The sequence below is a fragment of the Lepidothrix coronata genome, unplaced genomic scaffold, assembly GCF_001604755.1.
Source record: "Lepidothrix coronata isolate B3197 unplaced genomic scaffold, Lepidothrix_coronata-1.0 Scaffold24, whole genome shotgun sequence".
NCBI classification, from domain to species: Eukaryota; Metazoa; Chordata; class Aves; order Passeriformes; family Pipridae; genus Lepidothrix; species Lepidothrix coronata.
The window spans coordinates 6,333,979-6,357,607 of NW_016690204.1; the positions used below are offsets into that span (position 1 = coordinate 6,333,979).

Below are 23,629 nucleotides of genomic sequence, written 5' to 3' on the forward strand. Positions count from 1 at the left end.
CATTGTGAGCCATTTCAGGGGCTGTTCTTTGGACCATAAGGTGTATCAGTATCATTGCTAAGTTATTACTGTGGTGTTTTCTGTTGCAAAAAAATTGCAAATTTCTATTGAATATTGAAAGCTATTTCAGAAGTTACTTTAGAATTACTTGTTTTGAAGTAGTAGAGAAAAGTGATGAGTAAGTTTTTTAATTTGCTTTTTATCTGAGTGCAGAATTGTGTTTATTCGTAAATCAGACCCAAAGTTATCTTTTACTTCCTTTTTGCTCTAACTTCTCATGATAACCACTCTGATAATCTCCTAAGCTCGTTGTTTTGGGGATGTAACTGAGATGTCTTGATATGTTTAAGCTGAAGTGTAACTGACAGTTTCTAAAACCTGAAGTAAGTAGAAGCTCATATCTGTGTTCATCTTCCTGTTAAGGTGAATTAAAGTGGAAACACAGTAAGGACTGAGATTACGAGAAGCAGAGTCACATGTCCTCTTCCTAGGAGACTAAATGAGTAAAGAACACTTAACAAAAACAAAAGCTGAGAAGGGTTGCAATTGCTGTGTATAAATGCAAAATATCCTGAGTGATTTAGGACAAAGAGCAGTGGTGGTTGCCACGACATATCTTAGGAATTGATAATAACCTACCCATGGAGATCTGCTGAACATCACAGGGCAGTAACGACTGCTTGACCTCCATTGAACAGGTTCTCCACCTCAAAGTATAGCAAATTAAGATACACTATTATTTTTCCCTATTTTTTCCCTGTATTTCTGTTTTTAGGTGTCATCAGAAGAAATACAAACCCTTATCTCACAGTAAGAGTTGAATATGTGTAGCCAGCAGAATGTATTTAAACTTGTCAGACATCACACTAAGGTTTACCTGACTTCCTGTGAGATCTGTTTTCCTGCATAATTCAGATGTGGGCCAATTCTACCCAGTGCCTGTTTCTTCTTTAACCTACTTTCCCCTTCCCGTAAAAGGTGTTACTGGTACTGCCTCATCTTACAAGCACACATTGCACAAGACAAACCATCATTGAAAATACGCTTGAAAGATATTTTAGAAGTGTAAATTAGCAGTACCTCAAGCTGTATGATCAACTTGTGTAATAAACCATATACCAGTCAAATGAATTTTAAGTCAGATTTTAGAATGGTTTAAATACATAGCCTTGTTGTGTTTAGCAGAACAGAATATATGTATAGAGGGGTTTTTTTCAGCATTCTTTATGTGGAGCAGACCATGACTCAGTGCATATCACTGTCTGCTGGTCTCTTGTGTTACTTTGCTCATGTGGCCAACAGCATGTTAGAAATGCAAGTTGAGTACATACATTCTGCATAAAGAAAGTAGCTACAAGATTCTAGGAAGCAATGCAGAAGTAAGAAGTGAATGCAGAAAGGGGAAAATGCATTATGCAACTTGCATGCTACTTTGCTGTTATTTCCTGAAGAACAGAAGTTAAGGTGTTCTTCCCTTTTCTTACAACCTTTCCGACCAGAAGCCACCGATAAAAGGTAACCTGGTCATTTTATAACCTTCCTGTGTTGCAGTTGAATAAGACTAAAATTTATCAGAGAGGCTACTGGGGGCATGTGTACTAGATTTCATATTATGGGGTTTGTTTGGTCTTGTAGGAAGTTCCTCCTCCTATGTGGTTTGTTTCAGTGCCAAGTGTAAGGTGACTTATGCAAGATTTCTATAAAACCTTTGCAAAACATCACAAGACTCAAAGAACCATTTTGGCCATTTAACTTGTAGACAGTTTCTTCTCTGATCTTTCCCTAATCTCTTGGTTTTTACATATAGATGTTCCTTATTAAGTGAAGGGAGGGATTTTCCCAAACTTTTTCCCTGAGGTCTCTTCAGTGCTTATTGTACTTGAGTCACCTGAGGCAAAAAAGGGAATCAGTTTGGTATTTACTCTAGTCTTACTTCTTTTCTCTTGCCCTAAAATTTTAAACCCTTTAGCCAGTGTCAGCTAAATGTGATTGAAGTGTTAAGCTCTGAAAGGTAATGGAGTTTCTGTAGCAGTCTTGTTTAGCATAAACCTGTGCTGGCAAGATGCCCCCAATCCATGTGTTTCACTTCTCAGTGAGAGAGGTTTGGCTGATCAATGTTTATACTGTACTCTGGTAATCCAGCTGGCAGGCCCAGCAAGTGAGAAGAGAACTTAAGCAACACAGCTCAGAAAAAACTCCAAAACTGTAGAAAACCAAATTTTGTTAGTCCTTCTAGTTGCAGAACTTCTTGCAGTGTCTTGATCTCTTTCTACAAAGTATACATTGTTCTGTGTTAGGATGGCACAGACTCCTGGAAATTTGTAATTTAAATTTACTTTCTGGCTCCAAAACTTAATAATCAGGAAAATCAGGTATTGACTGAATACTGTTTGTCATCTTGTCAAAAGCCAGTGATAACTTTGGGTAAAACACAAGTAAAATTAAGTCTAACAAATGAAACTTGTTTTCTAGACTTGGGTAGGTTCTGGAGACCCAGAAAGGGTTATCGAAGGTATCATTTGTTCCTAGTTGATACAAGGATTAGTTTGGTATTGAGAGAAGTGTAAGACTCAAAACAAAAAAAACAAAAAGCCCCGGTCCCCATAAAAAAAAAAAAAAAAAAAAAAAGAAAGAAAAAAAAGCTTGTGGCATAGAGCATTGGGTTTTGTCCTTTCTACTGCCAAAGACCTTTAAAGGGTGTATTTCATATTAATACACTACTGTCAACACACACTTAGGATTTTGCTGCCTTCATCCTTGTTACAAAAGGTATCTTAATTTTATGTATACTGTCTATCTCACCTGTTCAAAGAAGGGGAAAACAATTTAATAAACTTCTGTTGATGAAATGGATAGTTCTGTATCTTCTTGTCTCAAGATGCCATACTTGTAATGATGAATCTTCAGAGTATGTTACTTTGGTCATGTGTGCTACTGATGATTTGATACAACTTGCTTTTTTGTATTTTAAAATGGATTTGAGATTTGTAAGTAGTATGCCAGTTTACATTCTAAACCCCATCAGCTGTATGAACTGAAGTTTCTTTATGAATAACAGTTAAAAATGCTTGCTGTAACTCAGTGTAAACTCTTCAAATTTACAGGCAAAGTCCAGTATCAGATGTTTCATCAAACCAACAGAAACACTTGAGAGGTCTCTTGAAATTAATAAACAGAAGGGGAAGAAGAGGATGCAAAAACGACCCAACTATAAAAATGTTGGTGAGGAGGATGAAGAGGAGAGAGGATCTGAAGATAACCAAGATGACCTTGATAAAACTAAAGGTACAGAAGCAAGTTCAAAAGGCATAAGAACAAGCAGTGAAAATGAAGGTGAGTATACCAGCAAGTAAAAATGATCTTTACAATATAGGTACTTCTATTTACTGTATAGACCTAGTGGTGATTTGTTATGTGACTTGTTCTCCTGTTGCATGAGGTAAACACAGGACTATTATGTTTGTTTAAGTCTCTGGCTGTATTTTCTTCTCATGTTAAATCATTCTGTGAGAACATGTACTTCTAATCTGATTAAAAACTATTAAAGTGTTTTCCTATCTTCCTGCAGTCCTGAGCCCTTATCCCACGTGCATGCCTTGCACCAAAGTGTGGGTGGGTATGGGGCACTTGATAAGTAGAATTGACAACTTTGTGTCTTCTCCTGTGGTGAGGCAGATGCTGGAGCCACTTCACCTATGCAAGATGGTTTGGGAGAATTTTATGCATGTTTCAATGGTAAAATTTAACAGGTGTGCTGTAAGTGACAGTATGTGATAGAAGATGATATTAAATAGTTCAAAACTGAAAACATCTTTAACTCTTAGATTTTTTAATTGTACATTTTTAGGGTTTTTGATGTAATACAAACCTCAGAAGAATTGGTTTTATAGGATGAGTGATCTTGCAGTGCATTGTAACTGTTTATTGTACTAATTAGTAACTATTAGAAGGACAAACATCAGAAACTGATATTTGTTAGACATAAATTGAAAAAAAAATTCTGTGGCAGAATGGCATGCAAGCAATTGAAAACAAGAGTGTTATGCTTTGACAGTCCTGTCCAAACATGGTTGAATTTAGGTTTAGGTAAGCAGTCTGTCTGAGAAGGCTTTCTTTAAATAGTGTCAGATAGCTGATGGTGTATTGTTTGCCATGATTTGAGGAAAATCTGAAATGATCTACTGTTTAACCTGGTGCATTTAGTCATCATCTTTGTCCAAATTCTTAAGCAAAAGCTGGATTTGGTCCTAATGGTTCTACTGAAAGTCAGGTTTGAAGCACTTAGGGCCCAGGTGTCCTGTTTGCTGTAATTGTAGAGGCCTCTTTACACCTTCCTCGAAACTTGATGTCCACCCATGCCCTGCTCTCACCAGCATCCTCACAGAGAAATCTTCTTAGCAGAAAGAGGTTCTGTGCTTTCTTCCTGTGGTTTGTGGGGAAGAGAGCTTACTGTTGCTTGTTTGTTTGCCAAAATGATATGTTTGTTTTCTTTACGTATTTTATGTATATGTTTACATTTCTTATCGCATCAAACTCCTTAAAGACATGTAAACAAAGTTCTTTACTGGGAAGAAAATTTGCCTACATCTATTCATTCATTAACCTTTCTGAGGTTGTGGTTATGCCTCTTATATACAGATGCATCAGTCACTTCTAATGGCAAACAGAAAATAGAAAAGAGCTTGTGATAACTTTAAAAATGTCCAATTTTGGTGGTGTGTTTTGTTCTTTTTAGAAATAGAGATGGTGATCATGGAGAGATGTAAGCTGTCAGAGCTGTCCATCTCTACTGTGACAGAACAGAATACAACAGATGAAGAAAAGAGTGCAGCTGCTTCTGGGAGTGAGATAACAAACTGGAACAGGTATAAAGGAACTATAATATATTTTGCTGAATTGTTTCCTTCCTTGTCCTCCCCTTATCTCTTTCAGTTCTCTTAAGGGATGTTTCAAATCTGCTTCCAGTTAAAATTACAGGGTTCTTCTGCATCACATATAAGGGAATAAACAGAAAAGTGGGATGTAGCCTCTCTGCTCATCAGTTGCACAAATGATCCTGTTCCTTTGCAAAGTTTGTGCTTTCCTTTATGGCAATTGCGATACATTACGTTAGTAAAGTTAAATTACAGAATATTAACACAACAAAAACAGAATATAAATGTTTGCGTTCCAGAATTTTCTAAACCTCTAAATTAAACTAGAAGAAGTTTTCCTAATTACATTTAAGGTCACATTTGTCAGTTTTGTATGCACCTGTAGGGAAAAAAAAACAAGGAAAACTCCTCAGTTCAGGGCTGAATTTGGCAAAATTTTAGTGGTGGTAGTTACAGATAAACCCTTCTAACCTACAGTTTCCAGGGTCCATTAGTATATCTTAAGGTTATTGAAGACTTCTATTGAAAATACAGTTTTTAAGTGTTTCTGGGAGCAGAAATCACCCTGACTTAAAAATTTAAACTTGGATGTATTAAATACATGTAAGACACCTTCTCAGTAAGAATTTTGTGTTCCTGTTAATAGGATGTTAGAGAAAAGAAACCAAACGTGCTGTATCTGACACAAAAGTAATTGCAGATGTGTCTGTTGGGGAAATGCACATGTTTAATAGCATTTTAAATTTATTTTTAAACTTGGGAAATGCTGCCTGGTATTCCCAGAATTTCATTCTGTCTCCATTATAGCTTTGATGTACCTTAGATTACATTCATTAATAAAGATAACATTTCATTTCATTGTAAAAGTGAAATTGAACCTTGACTTGAACTGGCTTTAAAATGCATTGTTCTAGATTATTGATAATTTGACTAAAATATGTGCCAAATGGCTTTTAGAAAGAAATTGGCCATGGCTGCATTGAATACTAAAATGACTGTGATGCTCAGGTCTCAAAAAGTGCAAAATCCTTAGATGAGATGCATTTGGCAAATGTCTGCAGTTCAGGACTCTCTTGTTCTGCAGATATGATCTCACAGCGTCCTGCATCTACATCAAAGAATGTACAGAGCTAAAAATATTTTTAAAATAAGGATAGACCTTGTGTAGTGCAATTGGTAGTGGCCTTAGTTATGTATGTGAATTTTTGGAAATACCTTTGGATAAGCTGCTGTAGCTTAAAATCTTGTGTTATCTTCTATGCCAAATGTAGTATTAGAAACAGTAGCTAAATTTCTCAAGAGATTTGCTCAAGTGTGTACAGTTTCTGCCCTACACTGATGGAAATCACCGAGTCTTGTGGACAAGGTGCCATGTGGTAGTGGAAAATGCAGTGAACATCATGCCATGCCCAAAGTGAGTCTTCCCTAACTGGAATAATCATTCATGACTGTGATGATTGTGATTCCCAATGTGTTGCACTCTTCAGTTGTGGACACTCTCCACAAGAATAAATAATTTGAAGAACACTTGTATGGCATTTGATTTGCTTCTTCTGTCAAGTTGGTAGTAAAAGCCTAGTAAAGGAAGAAAATGCTACAGAGTTAAGAACTACTTATATTTGAAAATATTTACAATACAGACTTCACTATTAAAAGTGTTTTTTAAAAATAGTCCAATAGTTGTTGAAAAATGAATGGAAAACAGCACGGAAGGGAGTTTAAAAGCTTTAAAAGCTAAGTCAAGTTTTCAGTTTCCCTTAGCCCTTTTACTGCTGTGAAGAGCATGAAAGAGGCAGCTGAAATATTTTAGGGTGTAATTTTATTTTGATGGGCCTCACTGCTGGAAAGTTTGAGCTTAAAGACATGTTTTAAATTACCTTTCTTTTGCAATATGCTGTACAGCAAAGCCTTTTTCCAGAATGTGAAATCTTTGTGCTATGTTGTGGCTTCGGTTGCTATTTTCTTACAGCTGAGTTTTTCTGGGTCTATCATGTATTTAGTCTATTTGAGGACTGTTGGTGAGTGGGATTCTTGGAAGTTGTTTTGGCCTCAGGTTACTGTGACTGAGACTCTGGTAATGCAGATAGAGAGATGCTGTGAAGAAGCATCTGGAATGAGAACGATTTCTCTTGCTGCTGTAATTTTTTTCAAGTTATGTAATTTCACAAATCTAATTAGTATGCAGGGGTTAAAACAATGAAAAATGCATTAGAAATTACAGAAATCAATTAATACCATGTAATATTGGTGTTATATGAACAGCTACTGATGTTTCAGCAGCTTTGACTTGCTAAAACATTGGCTTTAACAAAATTATATTAAATATTACTTTTATATCATAGGTCACGTTTTAGGTTAGTTAGTGTCTGTTGGTCTGAAAGCAGACCTCATGTTATCTTGTATTTAAGTATGTTAATATCCTGAACTCCCCCTGTGGTGTGAAAAGCCCCCAGTTTGAGGGTGACATGAGGCTTTAGGATTTGTTTAACACTCAGAAAGCCTGAAGGCCCTCTTGGTTTGTTTTCAACATTGCTAATTATTTAGGTTGGTTTTCCTTGAATAGTTACATTCTTTTAAGATCTACAATATGTGGGAAATTCGGCTTAGGCACAGAGGGGTGTTGACCTTGGGCAAAGAGGGATCATAACTCGGCGGCGTTTCCCGCAGAGGCTGATTGTGATGCAGCTTCAGAAATGCACGACGTGCCGCAGTGTCAGGAACTGAGCAGAGGAACAACGTGGTCTGTGAATCTGATCACTGCCTTGTTTCAGTAAAAGAGAACATGGTGGTGAAATGTGTGTGGAGCTGACGGGAAGGTCAAGTCCCTTGTTATGACTTGGTGGCTTTACTGGGGCACATTAAGTGTGGCCATGATGGCGCCACAGGCCTGGAGGAGGTACTGAAGTATGTTGTGTTCTGGGCTCTGATAGCCCTGCTGACCCTCAGCTGACCACAACCATGAGTTTGTAGTGGATGCTTCTTGTCTGCTAGCTCTGAAAACAGGAAAATGTTTTTATGACTTCGATGTTACCTTAATGTATTTTATTGAATGTAATTTAGGTAATGTAAGGTGTTTTTTCCTTTCCCTGTTAATTCCCTACCTTTTGAAGTATTTTTTAACTCATTTCACTCAGGGTTCTAGACTGTCATCTTCTGGTGACTGTGGCACTTCCCTGATATATTGTTTGTTTGTCTGGACCAGTTGTGAAAATATATTCAATTTTCACTTATGCTCTGAACTGGTGCAACCGATTGGATGCAAGCCAGCCTAAGACAAGAAGCCAAGCTGCCTTACAGTCAGGCTTGTGCTCATATCAGCTAAATCTCAGCCATATCTGATCTGTCCAAACGGCTTCTGGATTACGTTGACTTTTGTGGTCTCTTCAGGGTACAGGTAAAAGGTGAACTTGGCACTTTATAACTTCCTGCAGAAGTGTCATAGGCCACATGTCCTTAAACTCAGGAAAACAAAGTTTATCTGCAATCCAAAGCTTTCTTTTTTTCATTCAAGTGTTCCCTGCTTATTAATTTTTCTTTCCTGTAACTATTGCATGGTAAAGTTGTTGATTGTTTTAGAACAAAATGGCTTCCTCCAAACTTCTGATGAAAAATGCTTACTTGTATTAGATCTTTTCAACTCTGTTTAGTATATGAGTTTGGAGGTATTCTCTTTCTTTTATGCAACAGTGAGAGCAGCTCCTTGAAGTTGCTTACGTATACACTTAAAACAAGCTTTCAATAAGTACTAAATGTGCCACAAACAACCAGTAAATGTTTGAACAATCAATTCCTGGGAAAGTATTATGTAACAAATTCTGTTAAAGCATCAGAGTTATTGGCAGAGTGTAAATGCAAGGCATGGCTATAATCTGAGTACTCTCTAACAGAAATTTCTTTTATGCCTGAAAATGTGCATTACTGTAAATTTGCCTCATCCATTAGCTACATGTAGAATAAGATAGTTACCCATTTTTCTATAGATATGTTACTTTCTTAACCATTTTTCTTTTTTAAATTACTCCTTTCCACAGACCTTTTCTTGATATGGTCTATAATGCACTGGACTGTCCTGAAGATGATTACTATGCCCTCTTTGTGCTCTGTCTTTTATATGCAATGTCACACAACAAAGGTAAGTGCTGTTATGTAGAGTTAACTGCAAGGCCAGGGTTGGAAGAAACTGTAAACCTAAATATAATCATCTTCTGGTTTATGAGATTGTTTATTACCATTCTTTAGAACAGGACAGGGAGATTCCCAGCAATCCATAATTATGTATTGTCCTAAGAGGTCTTACAGTAACCAGTCTATTCTGAGAAATACCTCAATATTTTAGAGGAATATGTTGAAGAAAAATGGGATTAATCTCCTTATACAACCATTCAGGGGGAATTTAATTTGCATGGAGGAGGGTACTCAATCAGAGGCTTCTAGTTACAAAATAAAATTCCTATTTTTTTTAAACATGTATGAACGGATCACTTACTACCAGAGCAGAATTTAAAATCAGACTTTCATCTTTTCCCCTTTAGTCACTATGCTCTTCAGATATATGGCTTGACTTTCATTTGATTTAGATGCAAACAAATAGTTTTAGAATTTCAGAAACAGCAAAATAGTTTGGATTTCACCAACCACTTTGGGATTTGAGTGCTCTGTTTAAGGCTGCGAATTTTCAGGGATTCATCAATGTCTTCAGTCTTTCCGTTGTTCCTCCTTGTAATATTAATTCAAAGCTAACTTGCCTAGTCTCATATTGCTAATTATTATGTTCTGAGAAAACTGCTGTGGTCTATTAAATACTTGCCTCAGGACATACTCCTGTTTTCTAATTTGCCTTTCTTCCTTCACCCCGAAAAAGGAATTGACCCAGTCAAGCTGGAGAGAATTCAGCTTCCAGCTCAACATGCTGAAGAGAGAAACTCATATAATCATGTCCTTGCAGAAAGGCTCATCAGGATAATGAATTATGCTGCACAACCAGGTATTGCTTTTCCAGTATTTGTTTTCTTTCCAAGCTGAAACTTTTGAAGCTGGAAAAAAACCATCTGGTTACAATGCTCAGTGACCCATTCCGTGGAAATATATATGACTTTTGTTCAAACCACAGCTCTTCTCCCTGCACTTCCCCCTTTAAAACTTCAAATGAGTGGAACTGGTTTTCCCCTGAAACGGACACATTATAAAATTCCTGATTGTTTGCAGAGTAAAATCTAATGTTTATTTGACTTGCAAGACTGATCTGAGAGCATTAACTAGTGCTGATGTGCCAGTCAGAGATTAAAAACATGTTTATATATGAAGAGTTTATACATGCAGTAACAGGGAAGAGTGCAAGATGAGGAAATGGATTGATTTAAGTAAAGGCTTGTCTGGGGAGGGACGTGCTGGGGAGGAGTGGAAATACTGGATTTTTATTACACTTGCTAAATGCTGTGTAGAACATGTTTTCTCTTTTTTGGAGGGGGTACTGACCTTTGTATCTTTAGTTTCTGACAGCACAGTGCTAACTTTTGAAGTGGTAGAAGGGGAGTTGGAGTCAAAAGCTGAGATGTCAGTCTGTCTCTTGGATATATTGTCTTAGCATAGATCACTGAGCTCAGACTGTACATAATTTCTAATATTGTTTTTTAAAATCCTTCTGACACTAAGCTTAAAATCTCGATGCATTCTTTCAGTCTGACTTCTCTAGATTCTCAGATCCAGGCTGTATCTGAATCCTTTGGACTTCTTTTAAGGAACAGCTATACCTTATTAGTATGCTATATACAAAGCTGCCTTTCACCTTGTGACTTTATCCATGCCAAATGTCTCTGATCCTTTTGTAATTTTAGTGTAATTCAGCTTGTGGTTGCAGATTAATGAAGGCGTGGGTTTGGCTTATTTTTCAACAGTGTTAATCTTTGTTGCCTTCTTATTGCACGGTTCTGCTTTAAATTTTCTTCTGTTTTAAATTACTCTTCCAATTCTTTTTCTTTTTTACCCATCAGCATTGTAAGGCAGCATGTGCACTGATGCTTGTCAGATAGGGTGTGTGTGACAGAGGAGCCAAGTTTGACAACTGGGGGAAAAGTAAAAATATTAAAGAACATCAGATAATGAGAAGAACAATAATTAAACTGCTGCTGTTTTGTGTATTGAAATTTTCTTTTCATAGATGGAAAAATCCGTTTGGCAACTTTAGAACTTGGGTGCCTGCTGCTGAAGCAGCTTGTGTTTTCTAAAAATGGCAGCATCATAAAAGATGTTCACCTTGCGTGTCTTGAGGTGAGTATTTTCTTTCAAATTTCCAGTCACAGCATTACTAGTCTTTGAGTCTTGTAATATAGTTGAATAAATTTATTTTATTTCTGATTGCAATAAGCCTAAATGTGAAATTTGAGCTTCTAGAACATCTTTGCATTGGTGGCTCTGTGCAGAAGAATCAAAACCTCTGTTCTGTCCCCAGCTTTGCTGTTATCATGCTGTTTAAACTCATAACTTCCCAAGCAGTGTTAGGTTTAATTTTCTCTCTGAAATTTGTATATCATCCACCTCAGTAATGTAAAGAAAAGTTCTTTTGAAACTAATAAGCTCACATAAACTGTATTTTCAGAAGCTCAAAATGTATTCTGTCAAATTCTGGGATGAAGACTGAGTGTGGGGAAATCAATAGACAGTCTCTTCTATATGAGTTTTTGGGTAGGTTTTTTAATGTGATTAATAAGTAAATTGTGTACGTACTCCCTGAAAAACATTTTATCTTTTCTAGGGTGCCAGGGAAGAAAGTGTTCATCTCCTTCGTCGTTTCTATAAGGTATATATGCAAAATGCTGTAAGAAAAAGTCCTTTACATCATGTGGAATTAGAAGCAAGTCTGCAGCCCAGTCTTTACTGGTGCCCAAGGCAGCACTTTTTTTAATATGAGAACTCCAAATTTGTGACAGAAAATGAAGTGTTTTGTTGGGGGATTCCTCTCCTTTCCTGCCCTTCCCATGCCACACTGACATATGTCACAAAAGGGCTGTTAGAAGACTCAGGGTTTATATTGGAGGGCAAGTTAGCAGTCATGCCCCTTTGTTGCTTCTGTTAGGTGTTTCGTGGAACTGAGCCACACAATTAGAGCATGATTCCTGGGATTTTATCATTGGCACTAATATGGAATGTGTTTGTTTTTGACATTACTTTTTGTTTGTGTCTTATCTGAAATACTGATACTTAATCTTTCTTTCTTATTGGAGACCTTTGCAGCTTTTTGCCTTTTTTTTTTGTGTGTGTGTGTGTGTGTGTGTGGTAAACAGTGAAAGAATTAAAACGATAAGATCTAGGTGTTAACTTCCAAATAAGGAGCAGTAAATCCATTAGAGATTTCAAGTGTCTGAAATATCTTCCTGTTTTTGTCAGAATACTTTTGAAGGCTGTTTGCTCAATATGGCTTCCAAAAAATAAGTCACCTTATGGTTGGCTGCTAGAGGTCCACTCAGCTGCTCTTTCACTGCCCTTCCTCAACAGGATGGAGAGAGAAGAGAGTATCTTGCTGTAAAGATAAAGAACTGAGAGGTCACTTGCTAATTACAGTCATGGGTGAAACAGAGCCAACTTGGCAAAAATGAATTTATTGCCAATAAAAATAAATTTAGATAGCGAGAAACAAAGACAAATTTAAAAATAAAACCAGACACCTTTCCCCCCACCCCTCCTTTTTCCCAGGCTCAGCTCTGCTCCTTCATTCCTGACCCTTCTGCCCTCTCCCCCTGCTGAGTGGTGTAGGGGCGATGGGGAAATAGGGGTTTGATGTCAGGCCATGACAGTTCATCTCTTGCTGCCTCTTCTTCCTCACGCTTTCCCCTGCCCCAGTGTGGATCTCCTCTTCCATGGGCTGTAGTCCTTCAGGAAAATAATCTGTGGGTCCTCCACCATGGTCCTCTCCAGGGGCTGCAGAGGAATCCCTCTCCCTCTTCGTGTGTTTTCCCATCAGTGTTGCTGTGGTGCTCAGCAGTGTCCTGCAGAGGCCTCCCCTCACAGACACCCTGTATATAACCAAACCAAACAAACCCAGCTCTGCAGCCCTCAGGTTTCATGGTGTGTCCATATTCTTGCTTTTGGAAGGGAGAAGAAATTTTTCTGGATATGTTTGAAGACGAATACCGGAGTATGACAGTAAGTGACACCCTTTCTGCCACATCCTCAAACCCAGATACAGCACAGGAGCAGGAACAGTTACTGATAGTTACTGAGAACACTGGGGTCTTTATTGCGGACAGGAGAATAACAAAATGTGGTTTTATCTCTGAGGAGTTGTGTCTCTGGTTACATAAATTGTTATGTGAAATTTCACAACTCCTTGTTTGGTAAAGCCCATTACTTTCTGAGATGGAGTGTACAAAAATTATCCTGATAAAATGGACATTGGATTTATTTTTTCCCTAGTTACTGAACAATATGAAAATCTTCCTGTATCTCTCCAAAGCCCAGCAAGGTCTCAGTTTTGATGGTGTCACTTTATTTACCAGTGGAAAACAGGGTTGGAGCAAGCAAACGTTGAGCCCTTTGCTCTAGGAGAGGTACTGCCTGTGAAGGTGTTAATGGATTACTAAGATTGATCTCAGTTCATATTTAACCTGTAAATGTGTTTTAAAAGTAATTATCTGTTTCAGTTCTTAGGTTAGAGTTCAGATAAAAATGCTTTGGGTACTCAGTTACAGGGTTTTTTCCCCAGTGGTGAGGGATTTAATGAGCAACTGCTCGTTGTCTCTTTGAAAAAGCACAATCTACAGCTGGTGTGTTGTAATAAGTCTTTTAATATGGGAAACATCTTACACATATCTTACCAGCCTAAATAATAGAAGTTTTTAGTGAAATATTTAACTTTGAAAGTTGCTGCATTACTGGAAACTAGAAAGTTGTTTCTGGGGAGAAAAAGTTATAGGAAACTCTTTATTGTGATGGAAGTAGTCACAAATTTAAGTCAAAACTTAAAAGCAAACCTGACAAATTTGGTTTTCAGTATTAGGGAAGTACTTCTTCATTAATCTTCTGGAGCTTTCCTCCTGTTCTACCAGTATGGAAACTTCAACAGTGTGTGAGGGAATGATGAACAAATATAAAACAGAGATTGCTTGTAAGGAGCTTCACATAAGACAGTTGGTATTAAAATTTCTCAGAACTCTAGAATATGGAACAATGAGTTATATTTGAAAGCAAAGAGGCAAATGCTTATTGTCCTGTATGGTAATCAATGTTAAAATACTTTTATAGATTAAACCCATGAATGTAGAATACTTGATGATGGATGCCTCAATCTTACTGCCTCCAACGGGGACACCACTGACTGGTATTGATTTTGTGAAAAGATTGCCTTGTGGAGATGTGGAAAGAACACGAAGAGTGAGTAAGACTATTTTTCTTACATTTGTTCATGGCAAAATGATGCCAAAGTCCTTGCACAATTCTAGAAATAAAAATAATATTTTTCCCTGAAAACTGCTTGGTTGGAAGCCTCGTCCATAAAATGAGAAAGACTTGTGCAGAGTATAAAATAATTACCTGTCCCAGTGGAGAAAAACCTTTTCTCTATGATTTCCTGTGCCTAGTCAACACAACATGTTCTTGCAGTGGGGTTTTAATTTTCAGATCATACAGACATCTACATACAATGGCAGTTAGATGATGCTCATTAATATATTGTCAGATATCTCCGTCTATCTTACAATTGTATTCCTGTAGTGGGAATCTCCAGTGGAAGACTGGCTGGCTTCATATTGCTCATGTTTCTACACATAACAAAAAGTTTAACTGTACTCCAGAGTTCAAAGTAATTAATGACAGAGATCTTGAGAATGAGGAGAAAAATACAAAATATCTATTTTCAGGACTGACACAATCTGTAGAGGTAATACTTACCTGAATCATTATCACCATTCTTAGGTTAATCAGTTCTTGGCCCATATCTGGCAGTGTCCTGTAAGCCTTGCAGAGGCACTAAGTCTAAGAGAGATATTATTGCATGACATTATTATTTGAGAAGTGCTGTTCTTTGGGTTGCTTTGCATTTACATAAGTATATATGTACATGTATTCAAGTACCCTTGAAGAAAAAACATTTTTCCAGGAATCTTCTGAAAAGGTTTGTTTTCATTACTTATTGTGAGCCACACAGCTTTTGTTATCACCACAAGCTGTCTGATAAAATACAGTGAATTATTTTGAAAAGTATTCTTAGAAAGCAAAAATGCTTCCTGGAATTCTCTCTGAGGCATTTAACAGAAAGATACTTAGAAATGCACATTAATGGAAACTGCCTGTTCCATGGTTTTCATGAGCTAAATAAGGAATAGCTTAACTTCTGTTAGTGGAAATCAAAAAATCAATGCAAATATTCCTGTAGAGTGTTTGGGATGAAAGGGGCTTTATCATCCACAAGAAGTCTCACAATGCTTCCTTGTTGATTGTCCTTCCCCAGTCACATTGCTCTACAAGTTTTAGCATTTTCTCAATTCCTGGGCTGCTTTCTTCCAGCTGGGCTCCCTTGCTTTGCTGAATTGCCATAACAATGTGCTGAACTCGAGGTCTGTCTTGTGACATTGCTGCTGCCACTTCTGGGGTTTTGCTGACAGTTTCAAATGAACAGTCAATTCTGAGCATCCTGTGTCATGATTCCAAAAAAGTTCTTGAGTTTTGTTTCACTGGCAAGTGAAGAAGTCCCTTAGTTCGATTATATTGTGAGTTCTTAGCTCTTAGAGATCAGATCTTTTTAGGTTCTGACCTGTTTCGCTATAGAAAGTCTCTACGTGGCAATAAACTGTTGTAGGAAGGCCCAGCTCACATGATTTTGGATTTATATTGATGTTGCTAACAAACTGAAGGCTGTCAATATTGTAGGAAGCACAGTGTAACTCCCTTTTCATCTGATGTTCTTGCTTTTTAATTTTTTTCTTGCAAAGGCTAAAGTTCTAATTTTGTTCCCTACTGCTGTACATTAATCTGCAGTAAATGTGGTTACATGTTTGGAGATGAGAGATGGTTGTTTTATAGGGAATGTATGCAACAAAAATTAATGCTGTCTAGGAGGAAGAGGATTGAAGTGAAAAGTAAGTGAAAGCAGGCTGAGTGATGCCTGCCCTCTAAATTAAAAAACAAACAAAAAAGCAAAAACAATAAAACAAACAAACAAAAAAACCCAAATGCCTTGTTGGGTTTGACTTTTGAGTTACCAAAAATAGTCCTGTTCTTGATTGAATTTGAAAAGTCTTAAACCCAGTATTGTGAATTTTTCTTGAAGCATCTGATAGTAAAAGTGCTTTATAGTAATAGTGTATAATTTCAATAAATCCACAGTCCATTAGAATGCAATCTGCCTAAAGAGGAGAGATCTCCCATTACAAAATGACTCTGTTCTTATGAATAAGCCAGTGTTAATATCATATTTTCTTAGATACCCTTGACATCCTTTGATTCGCAGAATCATATTGCCCTGTTAGATTTCAACAGCGTGCCAAATTCATCTGCTTTGTCATTTCATGGAAGAGCTGGGTACATGACTTCCCTCTCTTCATCCCTGCTGTGCCAGAAGTTTCTGGAAGCACTGCCAGGATGATGGCTGGCCAAGCACTCACACTGCTGGTTCACAGGAGCCACAGTTCTGTTGATTTTAAAAATAGAGGGGTGAAGGGTTTTCCCTTAAAGCACTTTAGATTTGTTTTTCCTGATACTTCCTGCAATCTGGGAGTTTCTGGGCATTGCAGCTGTTCATGAATTCAATGCTTTTACTGTAAGGCAGCAGTTAATTTACAGTATGCCACAGAATTACTGTGTAGGAAACTCTTAAAAAACAAAACACCGGAAGTAATAAAAAATGATTTTTTCATTTACTATACTGAAAATACAGTTCTTGTAGGGGAAGAGGATTATAAATGGTGCCTTTCAAAATGTGGCTAATAAAATGATGATTGTTCTTTGACACTTTTGGTCTTTGCATACCATATGTCATGAATTTATAAATCAAAACTAGCTTATTAATTTCACAGAGCAGCTGTTGAAAGTTTCTTGGGCCTGGTGCAGCTTTCAGAATGCTTCGCCCTGGTACGGACCTTCTGAGAAAATGAATCAAGTGCTCCAAGAATGTTGTGTTACATGTGGCTAGTTCTGATGAACACAGCGAATTAAAATGCAGAAATCCCCACTGTTTTCTCTCTAACTTGCAGACATCTTAGCAAGGCTTGACCAGAAAAGTTATCACTGTTTTAAGTTCAAAATGTGACAGTCTCTGAAGGCTGGTTGTGGAGGTGTGTGTAGCATATAGGTATTGCAAATACAATCAGTCTTAAAATAATTATTAAAGAAAAAATTACCTGTCAGTCACAGTCTGTGTAAGTGTGCCAGTGCCAAAAAAGCTCTGCTGCTTCTAATTCATTGAAAATTGCACGTTTCAACTTTTTTCACATATTTTTCTAGCTAAGTTTGAAATTATATTCTACTTTGTCAATTTAAAATGTAGATTTACTGTGTGAGAACAAACTCGGGGGTTGTAAAAGCCAGGATACGTTTGCAAGATTCTGTTAAAATATGTAGTTCTGGGTGTAGCAATGTTTTAATATTCTTTTCTTTAATTTCTCAAGGCAATCAGAGTTTTCTTTATGCTCCGTTCGCTGTCACTGCACTTGCGAGATGAGCCAGAAACTCAGTTACCACTCACGAGGGAGGGAGATCTGATAAAGACAGATGATGTTCTTGATTTGAGTAAGTAGTCCCTCAATTTCCCAAATAGTCTGAAGAGAAGTTACTGGCTTATTTTTTTTTTCCCTCTAAACTGGTTATTACTGCTATTGTTACCTAAACTACCTGAATTGAGATAGTACAGAGGTGAAGTTCTAGTGTGTGTTGTAATATAAAAACATATTTTCCAGTTCAAGTCTTTTATGTTGCCCAAGAGAGAGAAACAGGAGAATATCAGCATTTTGGCATAAAGCATACAGGATACACATCATTGCATAGATGCCTTGTCTTGGCAGGAGACTTAGCAGTGGGCAAAATGAGACCTAAAAAATTCTAGTTGTGTGCCTTTTTTAGTTATCACTTTGGAGATATTGTTGATGTAACAAATTTTCCCCAATCTATATTACCACAAGTCTTTAAAAATTCTTCTGAACATTAAGATGCCTCCTGTGGTTATGGTTGTTTATATACAAATAGTGTCAAGTAGAGGTTAACATGATCCACTAATGGTTTCAGCTACTGTTTGGATTTTGAAAAATCCTGCAAAACTGACTTTATCAAAATGACTTTTTTTCCTTTTGTCTGAATGCAATGCTGGTGTTTTATGGGAGCTGGATGAGAAAGATTAAAGTACCTTGTAAAGAAACATTTTAATATTTTGATGGGCATATGTTCATTGTAAACCTTTAGGTGTAGTTGCAAGGTTGTCTGCACCATATATGAATGTATGTGTTGAGAGGCAGGGAATTCCACAGAAGGTTCATTCCATATTGCTGAGTGTGCTGCCACCAGAATGATATCTGTTACTTTTCAGTGTTGTTTTTCTACTGTAAATAGTTTTGATTCACTCACGTGTTGTGTGATAACTGCCTGCCTCAGACTGCATGTGAGGCTGTAGGTGTCTCATGCAGGTGTCTTTTTAATCTTAGTCAGCAGCTCACTGTGTGAAGTTCACTGGCAGCTCAAATTAACAGCCTCAGTGCTTGGTTTCAGGCTGGTAACAGCATTCTGTTTGTGGCAATGTTTTAAATACCATGGCCAAGAGGTAAATGATGGTACATTTAAAGCTGTTATTTCTTTGCTGAAACTGAAAATGAGTCACATTATACTTAAATCTCCTTGTATATTCTGTCTCTACCAAATATCCAGGCTTTAGAAAAGCAGCCAATATTTCTAAAAAAAATGTTTGAGAAAAGTTTATGATGGAATAATTGAGGTTGGAAGGAACAATCAGGAGATCACCTAGTCTAACTCTCCTGCTCAAAACAGAGTCAGGTAGAGAAAGTTGCCCAGTGCAACTTGTTGTCATATTTGAAGAAAAGAGAGGAAGCCAGAATGTGGTGCAGGTGTATGACCAGGGACACATCCTCTAATCTCAACTAAATGTCCTTTGTTGAACATTTGGGTGGGTCCTTGATTTGTTGCATTCTTAGTAAGCAGTAAAGCAGAATGTCATACTAATGGGCTCTGTGCTGTTGGGAAAGGTTCTTCTTGTCAAGTGGGAGGTGGTGCATTAACTTTCTGCAGCCTAATGCTTGTCTTGGGCCACCAGCTGTGTGTCCAAAGGGCTAAAAGTTTTCTGTAAGAGCTTTTAGTGCCTGCAGATGATTTCTGGAATTGTAATGACAGTAAATTATAAAATCATTAAAGATCAAGCCCTGAGGCAGATCAGGTACATTTAGACCATCTCCTCAAGTAGCTGTTATATTAGTAAAGAATTCATGTAATGCAGTCTTTTCAGGCAGGTATTGCATGAACACGGTCAGCTGTTTTCACCTAATGTACATCTGTGCTGCAAGCAGCTGAGGTCTTTGAACTCTCCTTCCTTGGTTGTTTCCTATGACTTGTATTTTTCTTTGAGAAAGTCCACAGAACTCTTGGATCCATGTCTTGAAGGTGTAGTGTCCAAACTGGCTACAGGCTTCATTTTGCATGAGGAAAAATTAGGCACTGCAGTTACTCTCAGGAAGGACAGCACATTTCTTTGCAGCACTGTCATATGGGTATTGAATGGCCTTTCAGCCTGGGATTCACTTTAATCCCCAGATCAAATTTTCAGTTTCAAACTGAATTTTACTGGGCTTGGTATTTTCCTCTAAATGTGTTAGCTATGTGTTGTGTAACTGTTTCATAGTATAGCTGTGAGTATTCTCAGATCAGTTCACTGGAAATGTGTTTAACTACACTTTCCCTTCTGTTTTTGTCGTCAAGGATGATGTAGCTTTTGACCTTTCAGCAGCTGTGAGCTGAAATGGCCTTCACTCAGTTGTATAAACTCAAAGGATTCCTGAAACCCTTGTCTAATAAATGAGTAATTTTTCCTTCTGTTCTTTGATAAATTTTTACAGTTTTACTTCAAATTTTTGTCAGATCTGAAATGAAAACTTTCGGCTCTGGAAAGCAACTTCTGCCCCTTAAGTTCTTTACCTGAAGTACATTTTGTAGTCGGGCAGTTGAATTTGTACAGCAATAATTCCAGGTATTTTTTCATCTGCTTGCTGTTGCACTGAAAACTTTATAAATATTGACATGGATTTTCTTGTTTTATTCTGTTTCTGTGGCTTGTCTTTTATTGTTCAGATTATTAGAATGCCAGTGGCACAATAATATTCAGTAGGATTCAGTTGCCTACTTTGCCATTTTAGATGTCCTCTAAGATTCTCTGCCTGGTGTCTCAGCTCCTTCTCTAAACAGGAATAAATCTTCCACAGGCTCCTCTAGTAATATTTGCCAATCCTGTATGGATTTCTTGAGCCTTCTAGGGCTGTGAGAAGGTAATAGCAATCAATCCTCATGTAACTGTATCACGTCCTGTATGTATTGCATTTATTGATTAAACTTGTTTTCTCAAATTTCAAAAGCTCACAGTAAATTCACACTGGATTAGCATTAATTGTCCTCTTTTAATTGTGTTAGGGTTCCATTTTTCATCTCCTATCACCCAATCAATTTTGAATGGATCCTGCTGGTAAAGGGTAATTTGTAGATTCAGAGAAATGTTAGTTGGAAGGGACCTCACGCTTGTGGTGTGGGGGGATTTTTGGGAGGAACAGGAGGTTGGTTTGGGGAGGATTGTTGGTTTTGTTTTTTTGAAACTTGAAAACCTTTGGTGACAGAAATTCCACAGCCTCTCTGGGTAACATGCTGTGCTGTATTATGCACAAAGGAATTTCTTCCACCTCCCAGCCTTTAATTTATGGCTGTTGCCTGTAGTTGTATAACCTGCCACTGTGAAAAGCTGTGTGCTTCCACTTGTAGCTTTTGTATCTATCCTGCAAATGTTTCTAGGATGAAATATGGTGTTAAATACTTGGTTAGATGTTTGGATGAGTAAATTTAAGTTCTACTGTTTTGTTTAATGTTCAGAATATTTTACTTGCTATAAATTGTACTAAATAAGAGAGTGGAAAAAGACCTGTGTATATCAAGTATATGAATGAAAGTAAGAGTTTGAAGCAAAGGAAAAAGCAACTCTAGTTAAGATTAGCAAAGGTCTGCTAGAAATTGTGGCAGTTTAAGGGTTGCTTGGTAGATTCCAGGTGGTGTAAAGAAGGTGATTGAATCCCTTTTCAGGAACAATGGATTTGAACTGGAACAAGGGCAGGGAGGAGATACAGGAGGATTTGTTTGGGGGCTTGTTGGAGGGGTCCTGGAGTAATGGTAAAGAAAGGGTATGTTTGTTCAATATAAGTGAATAAAATGCATGGGTAAAGGAAAAAATATCACCTCGTTTAACAAATATTGGCAAAAGCCTGCCACAGTTTGCCTGGAGAATCCATGTAATCTTGAAGGGCTTCCAACAGTCAGAATATCAGGTTTCAGACCTGTGCAAATGTCACTTGTGTCAGGAGCCAGAGTTTCTAACAAGGTAGAAATAATTGCCTGCAGTGGGGCAGGACTGTCTTTGGTCTTCCAACAAAACTTTTTGAGACTTCCACTTAGTGAGGCACATCAGCACTGTTGCAATTTCATTCCTGAGATGAGGGGACCTGTAGATAATGAAGGTGGTAAGAGAAAGCAAGATGTATATAATACCTATCTTATATATGTTAATACCCATCTTCAGATGTCTGAACCACTGTTGTTAAAATCTAACTTGCCCTATCTATGTAGCTATAAATATTATGGCAAAACTTAAAATATTTATTAAAAGAGCAAACAAAAGCTTTAACCATGTGTCGTCAAGATGCTTTTATATATTAACATTTTATGTTATGTAAAACATTCAAACCCCAGAATCCTCAACTTCAGTGATTAAATAACCTTTTTCCTTCCTTTCTTCCTTCAGATAACAGTGATCTAATTGCTTGTACAGTGATAACAAAGGATGGGGGTCAAGTTCAAAGATTCCTGGCTGTGGATATTTACCAGATGAGTTTGGTTGAACCAGATATTGCCAGACTTGGATGGGGAGTAGTAAAGTTTGCAGGCCTTTTGCAGGTAAGAGAAGTTGTAATCTAGGTGGTTACTTTTTCTCACCTGAAAATCTACATTTTGTGTTGGATAAATAGTAATACCAATATTAGATTTCGTATTTAAGTTCTGTACAATGCTTACTTGCTTCTTCAGTTACTAATATTTTCTGCTTCCTGCCTTTTAAAACATCTCTGATTTTCTGAAGAAGTTTACACAGCTAAGTAGAAACATACTTGAAGATGAGGTGACTTTCCTAGTAAATATTGGACTATGTTCATTTGAACACTGAAGTCACCTCCAATTAGGATTGAGTCCCAAGCACTTTGCTCAAGTAGCAGAGTAATGAACTTTTCAAGGTCTTCCTCCATGAGTAGGGAAGGTGACAAGTTGCAACTTCAAAATGATCTGTGCTTATCTAATTGATTTCAAAAGCTTTAGGAAGTTTGTCTCATTTGTGTCTTCTTGCCTTGTTTTTATCTCCTGAAAATTTGCTATGTTCAAATAATTTAATTGAATTTTAAACTGACTAAATCTCTCTGAATACCAATTTCTGAAGGAGTAAATCCAAGGTTGTACAAATTGCACAAGGTTGCAAACCAAGGTTGTTTTGGTTTTATTTTGCTGGGGTTTTTACCACGGAAACTGTCTTTGTGAGAGCTTTAATGGAACATTCATAGCATTTTGTTTTCATTTCGATACTTAACCTATGGTTTTAAAAAAGCTTGCTTTTCATTAGCTGCTTGCCTTATGTTTCTCTTTAGGACATGCAGGTGACGGGAGTAGAGGATGACAGTAGAGCTCTGAACATAATCATCCACAAGCCTGCCTCAAGCCCTCATTCTAAGCCCTTCCCCATCCTTCAGGCCACGTTCATTTTCTCGGATCACATCCGCTGCATTATCGCCAAGCAGCGCCTGGCAAAGGGCCGCATCCAGGCCCGGCGCATGAAAATGCAGAGGATAGCAGGTGAGTGCTCACTGTGAAAATGGGTCTGGAAACAAGGCTTGTGTGCCATTGCAAATCACTCTGTGACACAAGGGTGAGGCACAGAAACCTTAAAAAGTGGTGGCCGCAGGAAGCTGTAAAGCAGTGTCGAGTTTCCAAGTGATAGATTTTACTGGAGTGAAATATGTGGTTTCATAGTTGTGACAGACAGTTCAGGAAAGGATGAAAGAGGAATCCTGTCTTGTTGCCACTTGCTGCCAATTATTGTACAAAACACAGCGTTTCTCTTCAAGTGTGGTTCAGTGATTCAGAATTCCAATAGAAAGCAGATGTCCTGCTGCCCCAGGACTCAACTGGAGCTCAGTTTGCTTGAGTTGGATGGTGTCCTGATGGTCTTGATGATAATGCTTGGATGTGGTGATGATGAGCAATCCAAAATGTTGAGTGACACAGCAGCACTAAATTCCTGTGTTTGGGGGAAATGCTTGTGAAGACATGAAGGAAAGAGTTAATTTGAGGAAACAGCAGTGATTCAAATATTACTCGAATATTGAGTGAAGAGTAAATTGAAGCTTACCAGTAAACTGAGTGAACTGTTGAGTACAGAAAAAGAAGCTCTGAAATATAGGAAGGAAAATAAGTGTGCAAATAAAAAGAAGCCCAGTTATCTAAGTTACTCGGATAGTCCAAGAGCAATAATG

General features: G+C 37.6%; 1 protein-coding gene across 7 annotated transcripts in view; it reads left to right on the forward strand.

Moving 5' to 3' along the window:
* Window positions 1-23,629, forward strand: part of CLEC16A (C-type lectin domain family 16 member A) — a 63,548-nt gene that overhangs the window by 17,509 nt on the left and 22,410 nt on the right. For all 7 annotated transcript variants that reach the window (XM_017808939.1, XM_017808941.1, XM_017808940.1 and 4 more), the window contains 11 exons: window positions 3,105-3,333; window positions 4,736-4,865; window positions 8,906-9,006; window positions 9,736-9,858; window positions 11,032-11,141; window positions 11,626-11,670; window positions 12,963-13,013; window positions 14,112-14,240; window positions 17,471-17,591; window positions 21,856-22,007; window positions 22,745-22,949. In XM_017808939.1, the coding sequence (XP_017664428.1) occupies window positions 3,105-3,333; window positions 4,736-4,865; window positions 8,906-9,006; window positions 9,736-9,858; window positions 11,032-11,141; window positions 11,626-11,670; window positions 12,963-13,013; window positions 14,112-14,240; window positions 17,471-17,591; window positions 21,856-22,007; window positions 22,745-22,949 (1,396 nt within the window). The remainder of the gene's footprint in view (window positions 1-3,104; window positions 3,334-4,735; window positions 4,866-8,905; window positions 9,007-9,735; window positions 9,859-11,031; window positions 11,142-11,625; window positions 11,671-12,962; window positions 13,014-14,111; window positions 14,241-17,470; window positions 17,592-21,855; window positions 22,008-22,744; window positions 22,950-23,629) is intronic.